The sequence below is a fragment of the Dreissena polymorpha genome, chromosome 5, assembly GCF_020536995.1.
Source record: "Dreissena polymorpha isolate Duluth1 chromosome 5, UMN_Dpol_1.0, whole genome shotgun sequence".
In the NCBI taxonomy this organism is placed as follows: Eukaryota; Metazoa; Mollusca; class Bivalvia; order Myida; family Dreissenidae; genus Dreissena; species Dreissena polymorpha.
The window spans coordinates 1,043,225-1,057,157 of NC_068359.1; the positions used below are offsets into that span (position 1 = coordinate 1,043,225).

Here is a 13,933-nt window from a genome sequence, read left to right on the forward strand (position 1 = left end):
CAAGGTCACAGTGACTCGAAAAAGTAAAATGGTTTCCAGATGATAACTCAAGAACCCTTACACCTAGGATCATGAAACTTCATAGGTACATTGATCATGACTCGCAGATGACCCCAATTGATTTGCAGGTAACTAGGTTAAAGGTCAAGGTCACAGTGACTCAAAATAGTAAAATGGTTTTTGGATGATAACTCAAGAATGCTTATGCCTAGGATCATGTAACTTCATAGGAACATTGATCATGACTGGCGGATGATCCCTATTGATTTTCAGGTCACTAGGTCAAAGGTCAAGGTCACAATGACTCTAAACAGTAAAATCGTTACTGGATGATAACTCAAGAATGCTTACGCCTAGGATCATGAAACTTCATAGGAACATTGATCATGACTAGCAGATGACCCCTATTGATCTTCAGGTCACTAGGTCAAAGGTCAAGGTCACAGTGACTCGAAACAGTAAAATGGTTTCAGGATGATAACTCAAGAATGCTTATGCCTAGGATCATGAAACTTCATAGGTACATTGATAATGACTGGCAGATGTCCCCTATTGATTTTCAGGTCACTAGGTCAAAGGTCAAGATCACAGTGACAAAAAACGTATTCACACAGTAACTCGAAATAGTAAAATGGTTTCCGTATGATAACTCAAGAATGCTTACGCCTAGGATCATGAAACGTCATTGGTACATTGGTCATGACAAGCAGATGACCCCTCTTGATTTTCAGGTCACTTGGTCAAAGGTCAAGGTCACAGTAACTCGAAACAGTAAAATGGTTTCCTGATGATTACTAAAAAATTATTAGGCCTAGGATCATGAAACTGCACAGGTACATTGATCATGACTGGCAGATGATCCCTATTGATTTTCAGGTCACTAGGTTAAAGGTCAAGGTCACAGTGACAAAAAACGTATTCACACAATGGCTGCCACTACAACTGACAGCCCATATGGGGGGCATGCATGTTTTACAAACAGCACTTGTTATTATAATTATATTGTGGTTCATTCTTTGTTTGACTCGAACCAAGCGATGGGTACGCTCATGTAGTGAGTTACGACAGTAAATAGCACACTTTACATTCAACCTGCGTTCGCACATATAAAGAAAGGATCAACTATGTGCTACGTTTCCTTAGCTTACTTCAGCTAGAGGTCAATTCTTTACATAATTTTAATCATAAGGTCCGGCTTCTGGATATGTACAGTTTCATTTGTTGGTTATTAATAAAAGTTTACAAAGGCTTGCGAATAATACGTCTCACAGAAGTATATATTTTTGCATAATAAAAGTCATAGTCGCATCGTATTTGTGTTTAGCGTGCTTCGTAGTATTTTTGCTAAGCACAGGTCATTCATAATCTGTGGCTATTAATAGATGCTGATAAACAAGTATAGTGGTATGTTGTGTAACCTAGCTCGTTCATTGTGCATGCTACTACAGCAGGGTAAATTTTGATATGTATGGGAAACATTCTTTTGTTCTCAACAGATAGTCTGAGGCGATCTCTTGTATTCACAGGTGTTAACAACACAATAGTAGAAGGTGAAGGTTGTTTACATTCACAGTTCTCAATTAATAAAAGGTTGAACATGAGTTCACCAGTTACATGTACTACAGGTATAATATAGACAACTACAAAGTGATTTATAATCGATAAAACCGAATATAAAAAACAACTAAATATAACAAGAAATATCTTTTAAAAAGGTAGTCGGCGTAAATGCTGACTTTGAAATAAAGTTTGCAATCGTTTCTAAATAATTAAATTGAAAACAAAAGTTTAATTATTGTGTTTGTAAACTTGTTAGTTGCATATTCACCACATGAAATGTGTGTTATCATTGTCAAACCACACATTAGTGTAAGTAGATCAAAATTATACTACAGGAGTACCACACATTAGTGTAAGTATATCAAAATTATACTACAGGAGTGCACATCATATGTGTCCCCACATGCCGTATTACTAGTGTATTTTTTTACCATTGTAAATAAATCGTATGTTGATATTTGATTTACATGCAGTTTTCTTTCGACACATTTAAATCACATGTACATAGCTGGGTCATGCAAAAATGGGTCTTATGCGTTTCGGCCAGGGTATCTTAAGCCCAACCTGTGCATTTGCGCAGTCTGGTTAGAGGAGATGCTGTTCGCTATAAAATCACCCAATGTGTTATGGTCTCATTATATATATCCTGACCAGACTGAGAGATGCGCAGGCTGAGTGGGCTGTACATATGATGGGCGCATAAAAAATACGACCCATTTTCGCATGACGTGGGTCATAACAAATCTGATTGCGAATTGTAAATGGCACATTTTAACTTAATGCTTTTGATACAAAATTGAATTCAAACTAGAAATGGCGCGGCAGAGGCCGACGCGTATCCCCACGCCGCATGTTTGACCCAGGGGCGCCCCATGGTTGTTTATGGGTCCATGCATAGTTGAGATTGACCGTATTGTCATAAGAGAAGTTCAGTATCAATTAGAAGTGAATCAGTGTAGAAATGAAGAAATTATGGTACAAGACAATTTTGGGTGGGCGTGGTATATGTGGGCGGGGCGCCCCAGGGTTGGTAATGGCGCCATGCATTATAAGTTGAGATTGACTGTATTGTCATAAAAGAGGTTCAGTATCAATTTGAAGTGAATCGGTGTAGAAATGAAGATATTTTAGTAAAAGGCAATTTTGGGTGGGCATGGCCTATGTGGGCGGAGTGCCCCAGGGTTGGTAATGGGGCCATGCATAGATAAGATTAACTGTATTGTCATAAAAGAGGTTCAGTATCAATTTGAAGTGAATCGGTGTAGAAATGAAGAAATTAAAGTAAAAGGCAATTTTGAGTGGGCGTGGTCTATGTGGGTGTGGCCCATTATGGGTGGGGCGCCCCAGGGTTGGTAATGGGGCCATACATAGTTGAGATTGACCGTATTGTCAATTAGAAGTGAATCGGTGTAGAAATGAATAAATTATAGTAAAAGACAATCTGGGTGGGTGTGGCCTATGTGGGCGGGGTGCCATAGGGTTGGTAATGGCGCCATGCATAGTTGAGATTGACCGTATTGTCATAAAAGAGGTTCAGTATCAATTTGAAATGAATCGGTGTAGAAATGAAGAAATTATAGTAAAAGGCAATTTTGGGTGGGCATGGCCTATGTGGGCAGGGTGCCCCAGGGTTGGTAATGGGGCCATGCATAGTTGAGATTAACTGTATTGTTATAAGAGAGGTCCAGTATCAATTTGATGTGAATCGGTGTAGAAATGAAGAAATTATAGTAAAAGGCAATTTTGGGTGGGCGTGGCCTATGTGGGCGGGGTGCCCAAGGGTTGGTAATGGGGCCATGCATAGCTGAGATTGACCGTATTGTCATAAGAGAGGTTCAGTATCAATTTGAAGTGAATCGGTGTAGAAATGCAGAAATTATAGTAAAAGACAATTTTGGGTGGGCGTGGCCTATGTGGGCGGGGTGCCCTAGGGTTGGTAATGGGGCCATGCATAGCTGAGATTGACCATTTTGTCATAAGAGAGGTTCAGTATCAATTTGAAGTGAATCGGTGTAAAAATGAAGAAATTATAGTAAAAGGCAATTTTGGGTGGGCGTAGCCTATGTGACCGGGGCGCCCCAGGGTTGGTAATGGGGCCATGCATAGTTGAGATTGACCTTAGTGTCATAAGAGAGGCTCAGTATCAATTTGAAGTAAATCGGTGCAGAAACGAAGAAGTTAATGTAAAATAACATAAAAAAATGAGTGAAAATCTCTGCCCCGGCCTGCCCCAACCCCCATAACTTTTGACCCAGGGGTCAGATCAAAATTCCGTCACTGTCAACGTCGCACATATGCTCATAGCTACTATGTTTGTAAGTTTCAAGGTTCTAGTGCTAATAGTGTAGGAGGAGCAGGTGGCCAGGACGGACAAACGGACAGACGCACATCAATACAATATCCCCACTTTTTCTCCGAAAAACGTGGGGATAAATAGTAAACTTGTTAATAAGGGCAGCCTATCCAGGAGTTTAGGAACGATTTCCAGACGTGCTGACTGAGTACGGCAAACATTTGTGGTTGGATAATTAATTTTCCACTCATCGTGACCCTATACTATTGATTTGTTTTCTCATCTTGAAAGCAAAACTGTGTTTATCTATAGTTAATAATATATTTCTCGGACAATTTAGTTAACAAGTACTGACCCTGAAATTCTGCGAGATGGATTTTAACGCGTAAAACGTAATGCATAAACAACAAAGAACGGGTCAAGAGGGTTGTCTTTATGACTACCTAATTTGTTATTGAAAAGTATTGCTCGCAAATTGATTTATTATTTATTTTCATCAATTATCTTATTGTATATTTTGAATTTGTATATGGTGTCAAAAAACACAAGTTGTGCACAGGGAATTTTATAATGAAATTATATTCTTAGTAAGATAGGTATTTGATATTCCAACAATATAAATTCAATATGATGGTGATTGCAAATTGTCTTTATATTCGGTTCTCATTACCATTTTCATCATACTTTCTATGCTTTTTGAACGTCAAAAAAGGGCCATGTTGTTGTTATTTTGTCTAAGTTATCTCTATAAAATAAATAGGATGATAAAAATTGTACATACATCTCGACCCGTGCATTAAGACACACTTTTTATAAATTTGAATGGCTTGTGTTGATTTCAAACTTGCGATGATTTTTTTAAAATGAGTTGGGTCTTAAATTATGCAATAGCGAACAACTTCAGTGCCTTCAGCGCTTTGATTTCTCTATGAAAAGGCTTGAGAGATAGAGCAGTTTCACACTCAACTCTTGGCATCAATACAGTTTGTGTATTCCTCTTCATATTAAGAAAATTGTCAGCACCAGAGTTTTTGTACCGGGTACTGAAGGCTTAATGTTCTCATACTAAGTAAGTATTACTATATTGCATCTGTGTACTTTGCTGTTACCTATCCTGGTATTTGTGATGACCAAAATATTTTAATTTGTTTTAGAAATTGACAGTTAAAAATGTAAAAGTATTAAGTTTGAAAGATGTCTCAGTTCCAGCGTTGGAAAGGTTACCTCACTTTAATGCATTGCATTCCTTTCCGCAAGGTATGAAGGTCACCTCCCAGTCAGTAGAGAACGTTATATAAACTAGGTGTAATTGAATTTTATTTTGACCATAAATATCTACATTCGGCAATATAATAATTAGGGATGGCAAAATTATTCGAATAATCGAATATTCGTTTGAATGGTCAGCATTCGAATAATAAAAATGATATTTGCATATTCGCATTTTTTTCCAAACGTATTTTCACCAATATTTAATGAACTGCGAACCGCTTACTAAAAAGCAACCGAAATCACTTGGGAGTAACATGTTTGACGTGACGTTCTTCGTGTCAAACTGATAACGCGGCTCGTATCAGTGTTGATTGCGCAATGCAATATACACGCTCTAAGAAAGGCCCCGACTGTTGTTTGCCAATGGGGTGCCAATTCACGGTTTCAATTGACTGGCGAATAATAAATAAGTTTTGTGATCACAGTATGTACAGCCATTAAAATGTGTGAATTACTCAAAAGTAACAGATGATATTAATTAAACAATCATCAAGGAATCATAATTCAAATCTGAAAATGCCACCAGCCCCTTCTGCAGTATGGAATGGTGTCGTATGGAATACTTTACACGGTCTGTGGATAAGAAGACCGCAAGGTGTAATGTGTGTTAACTTAGTTTTACATATGCGCTGTCTGCTACAAATATGTGGAATCATTAAAAAATAAAATTCTATGACACGATGTTTTTCATTCTATTTGTGCCCGATCACAGTATCGGTCATAGTATTAATCGACAGTAAGGGTATCACGTTTAAACGATGGCGTTTCGTGTTTTGCTCAAACACGTTTACAAAAACAATAAACGTTTAAACGACAGGCAATGTCATCATAATTCATTTAATTCATTACATTACGATGTTGCAAAACTCATTAAAAGCTGCTGAAAAAGACTCGTATGTGTATCACGCGCCAGATGGCCCTTATTCACAGTACCGTAGACATAACAATATACCTGTACGACCTAGACGTCTTGAATATTTAACCCGCATCGGCACGAAGTGCTCGGGAAAAGTTTCCCGCTATTTCTTGCATGATCATGCCCCTAATCGTCTTGAACATTCAACGCGCGTCGGCATGAAGTGCATGAGGAAAATTTCCCGCAGTTTATTCATCGGCATTCATTTTTAATTTAATGAACAGATACTCGTTTTGATGTACATCTTGTTAAGTAAAACAATAAAAACAATTAACACCGGTGTACTCTTATTGAAGAAATGTGGGTTAAATATTAATTCATCTTTGTTACAAAATATTACGGCATGTAAGTAGAAAACGCGTAACCCAATGGTTAGAAAACGACGAGAACATTTGGTTTTAATATGACGTCATTGTGCAAATGGGTTATGAACTAAATATAACTTCCGGAAATAATCACTACTTTCAGTTTGGAAATGTGATGGAACTGATGCTTTTAAAACGGACGTATGGATACCGTTTGAACGGTGTCGTTTCGTTTATTTCATTTTGTTTAAACGTTTAGAAAAATCTGTAAACGTGATACCCTCAGTCGACAGCGATACAATTATTCGATAGCAACGTTAATAAACAGCCGCGTATTTAGCAAACGGATATAACTTACAAACCAATGGAAATTATTACATAACAAGGTAAAATCAATCCAGCCGTTTTATGCGAATATTCGAATATTCGATTGAATGAATTTGCGAACATTCGAATACCGATATTGGTATTCGATGCCATCCCTAATAATAATGGAAAGTCAATAATACACTCTTAATATGTTTTCAACAACTACATTATAAATACTTTTTATTTTTAATCTCATAATAATTATTCCACCATATTGACCAATTTTTTATCATGAGCATGATGATTCCCTAAACTATATTAATCAAATCAAATAACAATATGTCCGACAGGTACCGCAGGTCTGTTAGAAGAACGCTCGTATAAGTATTTCAAACATGAACGGATAATTTGCATGTTGCCAGTTGACTCGCAAGTTTTCATTTCAATTCTTCTCTTGTATTTCTGTTCTGTATCTATAGATATATGATTAATAGTATGACATATTAGGGGCACCAACACTCCATTAAATTAGGGTGAAAGAAGGAGCAATGGCCAATGTATTTCCTACGGCTTTGTTTTTGCTGGTACAAACTTGTTGTGTTGGTATTTAATAATTTATATTCTTGGATGATGTTTATTGGTGCCCTTCAAACCCACCAAGAGACTAGATTGATGTATGACGGAAATCAGTCATCAAACATTGACAGTTATTTATCAAGTCACATTTGATGAGCCATATAGGGCCATCTGAGGCGTATTTAATTAACAAAAAGTAGCCCTATGTATAACCAGAATCTCACATAATATAAGGATCTGGTGTTACTAGCAAACTATTTGTTTGTACCAAGGAAGAATACCATGAAGAATGTTTTCTGCAAAGCTAATCAATTTCAAACTTCAACATAATTTGTTTAGTTAACAGTGAAATAAATATAATTTTTATGCCCCCCTTCGAAGAAAAGGGGGTATATTGCTTTGCTCATGTCGGTCTGTCGGTCGGTCTGTAGGTTGGTCGGTCCGTCCACCAGGTGGTTGTCAGACGATAACTCAAGAACACTTGGGCCTAGGATCATGAAACTTCATAGGTACATTGATCATGACTGGCAGATGACCCCTATTGATTTTGAGGTCACTAGGTCAAAGGTCAAGGTCACGGTGACCCAAAATAGTAAAAGGGTTTTTGAATGATAACTCAAGAACCCATACGCCTAGGATCATGAAACTTCATGGGTAGATTGATCATGACTTGCAGATGACTCCTATTGATTTTGAGGTCACTAGGTCAAAGGTCAAGGTCACGGTGACCCGAAATAGTAAAATGGTTTCCGGATGATAACTCAAGAATGCATACGCCTAGGATCATGAAACTTCATGGGTAGATTGATCATGACTCGCAGATGACCCCTATTGATTTTGAGGTCACTAGGTCAAAGGTCAAGGTCACGGTGACCCGAAATATTAAAATGGTTTTCGGATGATAACTCAAGAACGCATATACCTAGAATCATGAAACTTCACAGGTAGATTGATCATGACTCGCAGATGACCCCTATTGATTTTGAGGTCACAAGGTCAAAGGTCAAGGTCACGGTGACCCGAAATAGTAAAATGATTTTCGGATGATAACTCAAAAACGCTTTGACCTAGGATCATGACACTTCATAGGTATATTGATCGTGACTCGCAGATGACCCCTATTGATTTTCGCTAGGTCAAAGGTCAAGGTCACAGTGGCAAAAAACGTATTCACAAAATGGCTGCCACTACAATGGACAGCCCATATGGGGGGCATGCATGTTTTACAAACAGCCCTTGTTTAACAAGTCATGTAAAATTTTCATACATTTGTGCTACTTACTTTCTCGGATGAAAGGTGTTCCACATTTCCCACAAAAGTTGGCAGCCTCTCCAACAGGTTCAAGACATTTTGCACACTCCATTCTGAAATTTGACAATTTTAAGTATGAAGATTGTGCAGCATTTTTGCCAAAAACAGTAATCAGTGTTACTTGTTACTGATTAATGACTTTGAAACATAAGATTAATACTCTCATAAAAAAAACTGTAAAATCTTGAAGGGCTTTGATGACACAATTAATGTCACATAGTTATTAGGTAAATAAATATGGTTTTAAAATCATATTCTTTAACTGAGCTTGGTGCGTCATGTTGAAAATGATTTGATTGTCATGTTGAGAATGATTTGATTGAGAATGAATGTATGTGGTTTAAAACATATACGTTATCACATGATAAAACCAGCCACCTTGACCAGATCCCTTGAATGGCTGCTTTACACAGTTTGGACTGTTATCAAGACACTATTTTGGCCTATAGCTGTTTAAAGCAGCTTTTTACCTTAGATGACATCTACAAAATGCCAGCAGACCGGAATGAATACACTCCATTTATTTCATTGGCTGATTTGAGCATAATACCCCACATCATTAGCATCATCACTGCGTATTTAAACTAAAGGATGTAACACTGATCAGTGTAGGCAAATGCGGACTGTCATTTGTTCATATGAAACATAGCTACACATTTTTGCCCACATAATAGGCATTACAAGTAAGTTCAATCCCCAATAATTTTCAGGGTCATGAGTGCTGGCTCGGCAGGGGAAATCGTCAGGGGAAGACAGAATGTACTATCAATAAACGCCATATGTTGATAACACAGTATTGCTTTCAAGATATAAAAGAACAGGCATTTTAGGGAAAGAAATGAGTGAAAACCTATTGGTTAATCCCATTTGTGTTTTATTGAGAGAAAAAAACAAAATAGTTCAGTGTCCATGATTGAAAGAAAACTGTTAAATTATATAGCCACTCAATGTGTGTCGTATGCGGTCAGTCTGTCTGAAAATCTTTCCTGCAAGTCAGAATAGGTAACCAACATTTGCCTGTTAGTTAAAAATAACACAGTTTGACTTCAAATTTCAATGGGAATGTATTGTGGTTTGACCTTTCATTTACAATACAAAATGAGATTTTAAGACCCGCATCATGAGAAAATGGGTTATTTACACAGTTACTCAAATGCAATGGTCCGTTGCCCGAAGGCATTCATCTTCCGGGTTTTATGACATTAATCCGGTCATACATATGCATGATGGAAGTGACACCAGATAAGCGAAAACAGGGAAGAAATCTGGTAAAATAGCGCTGTAAAATGTAATGTCCAAAAAATTAGAGTCAAAGTGTAAGTACTTGGTGATGACAGAAGTCTGCATTCATGAAAAAAATCTTGTCTATTAAGACTTTGTTTAATACTTAATAAGAACATATATATTAAGCTTTTATTAGCAAAAGTATTTGACACCAAATGTTTAAGTTTGAAACTAATGACGTCATTTCGAAAATGTGTGAGATGACCAGAGAGCTATTTTGTTAAAAACTTGGTTTTGAACATATCATAATTATTCATTTTTAGCTCACCTGATTGCTCAGGTGAGCTTTTGTGACCGGTCTTTGTCCGTCTTCCGTCCGTCCGTTAACATTTGTTCGTAAACATTCTAGATGCCACATTTCTTGTCCGAAGCTTTGTCCCAATGAAATCTCTGTCGAGTTCGAAACTGGGTTGTGTCGGGTCAAAAACTAGGTCACTAGGTCAAAAAAATCAAAAAATCTTGTAAACACTGTAGAAGTCACATTTCATGCCCAATCTTCATGTAACTTTGTCAAAATGTTTGCCTTAATGATATGTTGGTTGAGTTCAAAAGTGGTTTGGGTCCATTGAAAAACATGGCCACCAGTGGGCGGGGCAGTTTTCCCTATTTGGCTATAGAGAAATCTTGTAAACACTCTAGAAATCACAATTTTTGCCCAATCATCATGAAAGTTGGTCAAAACATTGGTTTTATTGATATCTCGGACGAGTTCGAAATGGTCCAGATCAGTGAAAAAACATGGCCGCCATTTGGCGGGGCATTTTTCTCTATATGTATAAAGTGGCAGTTTTCCCTGTTTGGCTAAAGAGAAACCTTGTAAACACTCAAGAAGTCACAATTTTTGCCCAATCAGCATGAAAGTTGGTCAAAACATTGGTTTTATTGATATCTGGGAAGAGTTCGAAAATGGTCCAGATCGATTAAAAAAAACATGGCCTGCAGTGGGCGGGGCATTTTTCTCGATATGTATATAGTGAAAACATGTGAACACTCTAGAAGTCACATTTTTGGCCCAATTTTCATAAAATTTGGTCAAAATGTTTGCCTTAATTATATGTTGGTTGAGTTAAAAAATGGTTCCGGTCCGTTGAAAAACATGGTCGCCAGTGGGCGGGGCAGTTTTCCTTATTTGGCTAAAGAGAAACCTTGTAAACATTCTAGAAGTCTCAATTTTTGCCCAATCATCATGAAAGTTGGTCAAAAGATTGGTTTTATTGATATCTTGGATGAGTTCGAAAATGGTCCAGATTGGTGAAAAAACATGGCTGCCAGTGGGCGGAGCATTTTTCTCTATATGTATATAGTAAAAACATGTGAACACTCTAGAAGTCACATTTTTGGCCCAATTTTCATGAAATTTGGTCAAAATGTTTAACTTAATAATATATTGGTTGAGTTCAAAAGTGGTTCCCGTCCGTTGAAAAACATGGCCCCCAGTGGGCGGGGCAGTTTTCCTTATTTGGCTATAGAGAAACCTTGTTAATATAACACTCTAGAAGTCACAATTTTTGCCCAATCATCATGAAAGTTGGTCAAAAGATTGGTTTAATTGATATCTCGGACGATGTCGAATATGGTCTAGATCAGTGAAAAAACAAGGCCGCCAGTGGGCGGGGCATTTTTCTCTGTATGTATATAGTGAAAACATGTGAACACGCTAGAAGTCAAATTTTTGGCTCAATTGTTCATGAAATTCGGTCAGAACATTTGTTTCCTTGATACGTGTGTTGAGTTCAAAAGTGGTTCCGGTCAGTTGAATAACATGGCTGCTGATGGGGGGGGGGAGCAGTTTTCTTATATTTATATAGTAAAACAAGAGGGCCAAGATGGCTCTAGTTCACTCACCTGAGAGGAGTCAGTTCATTCAATCTAAACCAAATGTCAAACTTGACCTAGATATTGTCCAGACAAATATCCTGGTCAAGTTCCATCTTTTTTGAACAAAAATAAATATTATGACCAAGATACATAAAATTTGAAACAAAATTGTGACCTCTAGAGTGTTTACAAGGATTTTGTATATTATAATGAAAATTTGGACAATCTAAGGGCAATAATAATTACATTAATTATGTGATTTTGCTCATTATCAAACTTGACAGAGATCTTTCAGCAAATTGATAAAGAATGCTTAAGAAATGTGAATGCTAGAGTGTTTACAAACCAAATGTAGACGGACGGAAGGCGGACAAAAACCTCACCTTAGCAATCAGGTGAGCTAAAAAGTGTGTCCGGGTTTAGCATTTACTATGACAACCATTTCCAGATCCTGCGGGAAACTATTCCTCTCCCATTGGATCGACTACATACAGAGTTTTGGCTTATGGCTAGCACGTTGGTTTCCTCCATCCCGTCTTTTCGCCCCCAAAGAACCACCCAAAGACCTTTGTTACCCTTCAAAAAATTCCTGGACAAATCCTGCTTCCATTTTAATAGACACTCCCTCTGCCACGTCCCCTCTTGCCCACACCCCCATGTCTGTGGCTTTTGCCTGGGTTTACACCCAGCTTATGAATGCTCCTTCTCCTCAAAGGAACACGCTGCCAGAGCCCCCTCCACCCCAAACCCATTGCACACCATAAACCAGCCAAATAAAACACCTGTGGTTACCCCAATTTACATTCACAAACTCTCCTCATTTCTGACAGGTTACCAAAGGGCCAACTACTTGATTGAAGGTTTTACTTCCAGTTTTAAATTAGGTTATTTAGGTCCTCGGGTTTCAGCTTCAGTCTCTAACCTTACATCATGCAAACAACACCCTGATATTGTCTATCACAAACTTAACGAGGAACTTAAAGCCGGTCGGGTAAAGGGCCCTTTCACATCCCCTTCTTTTGACAATTTTTTAGTAAGTCCCATCGGTGTTGTTCCCAAATAATCTCCTGGTCAGTTCCGGTTAATTCACTACCTCAGTTATCCTCCAGGTCAATCCATTAATGATTTTATTGAACCTGACCTAGCTACAGTTTCCTATTGCTCTTTCGCTGACACTGTAGCTTACCTTTTTTTGAGTATTACCCCGGTTGCTCTTTTCAGCAAAACAGACATTGATTCTGCTTTCAGGTTAATCATAATTCACCCCTCTGACCATCACTTACTTGGTATACAATTTCAAGACCACTTCCATAATGATACTTGTCTTCCCATGGGAGCCACGTCTTCATGTGCCATTTTTAGCTCATCAATTTTTTGAAAAAAAAAATGAGCTATTGTCATCACCTTGGCGTCTCACTCAGTGCGTCGGCGTTGGCGTCCGGTTAAGTTTTGCGTTTAGGTCCACTTTTCTCAGAAAGTATCAATGCTATTGCATTCAAACTTGGTACACTTACTCACTATCATTAGGGGACTGGGCAGGCAAAGTTAGATAACTCTGGCATGCATTTTGACAGAATTATGTGCCCTTTTTATACTTAGAAAATTAAAAAATTTTGGTTAAGTTTTGTGTTTAGGTCCACTTTATTCCTACAGTATCAAAACTATTTGCTTTCATACTTGCAACACTTATTAATTATCATAAGGGGACTGTGCAGGCAAAGTGATGTAACTCTGACTGGCATTTGGACAGAATTATGGGCCCTTTATACTTAGAAAATTGAAAATTTGGCGAAGTTTTGTGTTTTGGTCCACTGTACCCCTAAAGTATCATAGATATTGCTTTCATACTTGGAACACTCGCAAACTATCATAAGGGGACAGTAAAAGGACAAGTTGCATAACTCTGGTTGTCATTTTTACAGAATTATGGCCCTTTTTTGACTTAGCAACTTTGAATATATGGTTAAATTTTGTGTTTCGATCCACTTTACTTCTTAAGTATCAAGGCTATTGCTTTCAAACTTCAAATACTTTCATGCTATCATGAGGTTACTGTACCTGGCAAGTTGAATTTTACCTTGACCTTTGAATGACCTTGACTCTCAAGGTCAAATTATTAAATTTTGCTAAAACAGCCATAACTTCTTTATTTATGATTAGATTTGATTGATACTTTGACAAAACAACTCTTACCTGACATACCACAATAGACTCCACCCAAACCATCCCCCACGCCCACCCCAATTTTTTTATTTTTTTTAAAGATCATCTCACAAATGACCACCACA

General features: G+C 37.7%; 1 protein-coding gene and 1 long non-coding RNA gene across 10 annotated transcripts in view; one reads left to right on the top strand and one right to left on the bottom strand.

Moving 5' to 3' along the window:
* Positions 1 to 961, top strand: part of LOC127832021 (uncharacterized) — a 55,572-nt gene extending 54,611 nt beyond the window's left edge. Inside the window, exon 3 of the long non-coding RNA XR_008026625.1 lies at positions 898 to 961. This is a non-coding gene — a long non-coding RNA (uncharacterized LOC127832021). The remainder of the gene's footprint in view (positions 1 to 897) is intronic.
* The window catches only part of LOC127832014 (uncharacterized), a 167,825-nt gene that overhangs the window by 125,547 nt on the left and 28,345 nt on the right, over positions 1 to 13,933 (bottom strand). For all 9 annotated transcript variants that reach the window (XR_008026619.1, XR_008026620.1, XM_052357150.1 and 6 more), the window contains one exon: positions 8,514 to 8,596. Coding sequence is in view for 7 of the 9 variants with exons in the window: in XM_052357150.1 (XP_052213110.1) it covers positions 8,514 to 8,596 (83 nt within the window). In the remaining 2 variants the exon portion in view is untranslated. The remainder of the gene's footprint in view (positions 1 to 8,513; positions 8,597 to 13,933) is intronic.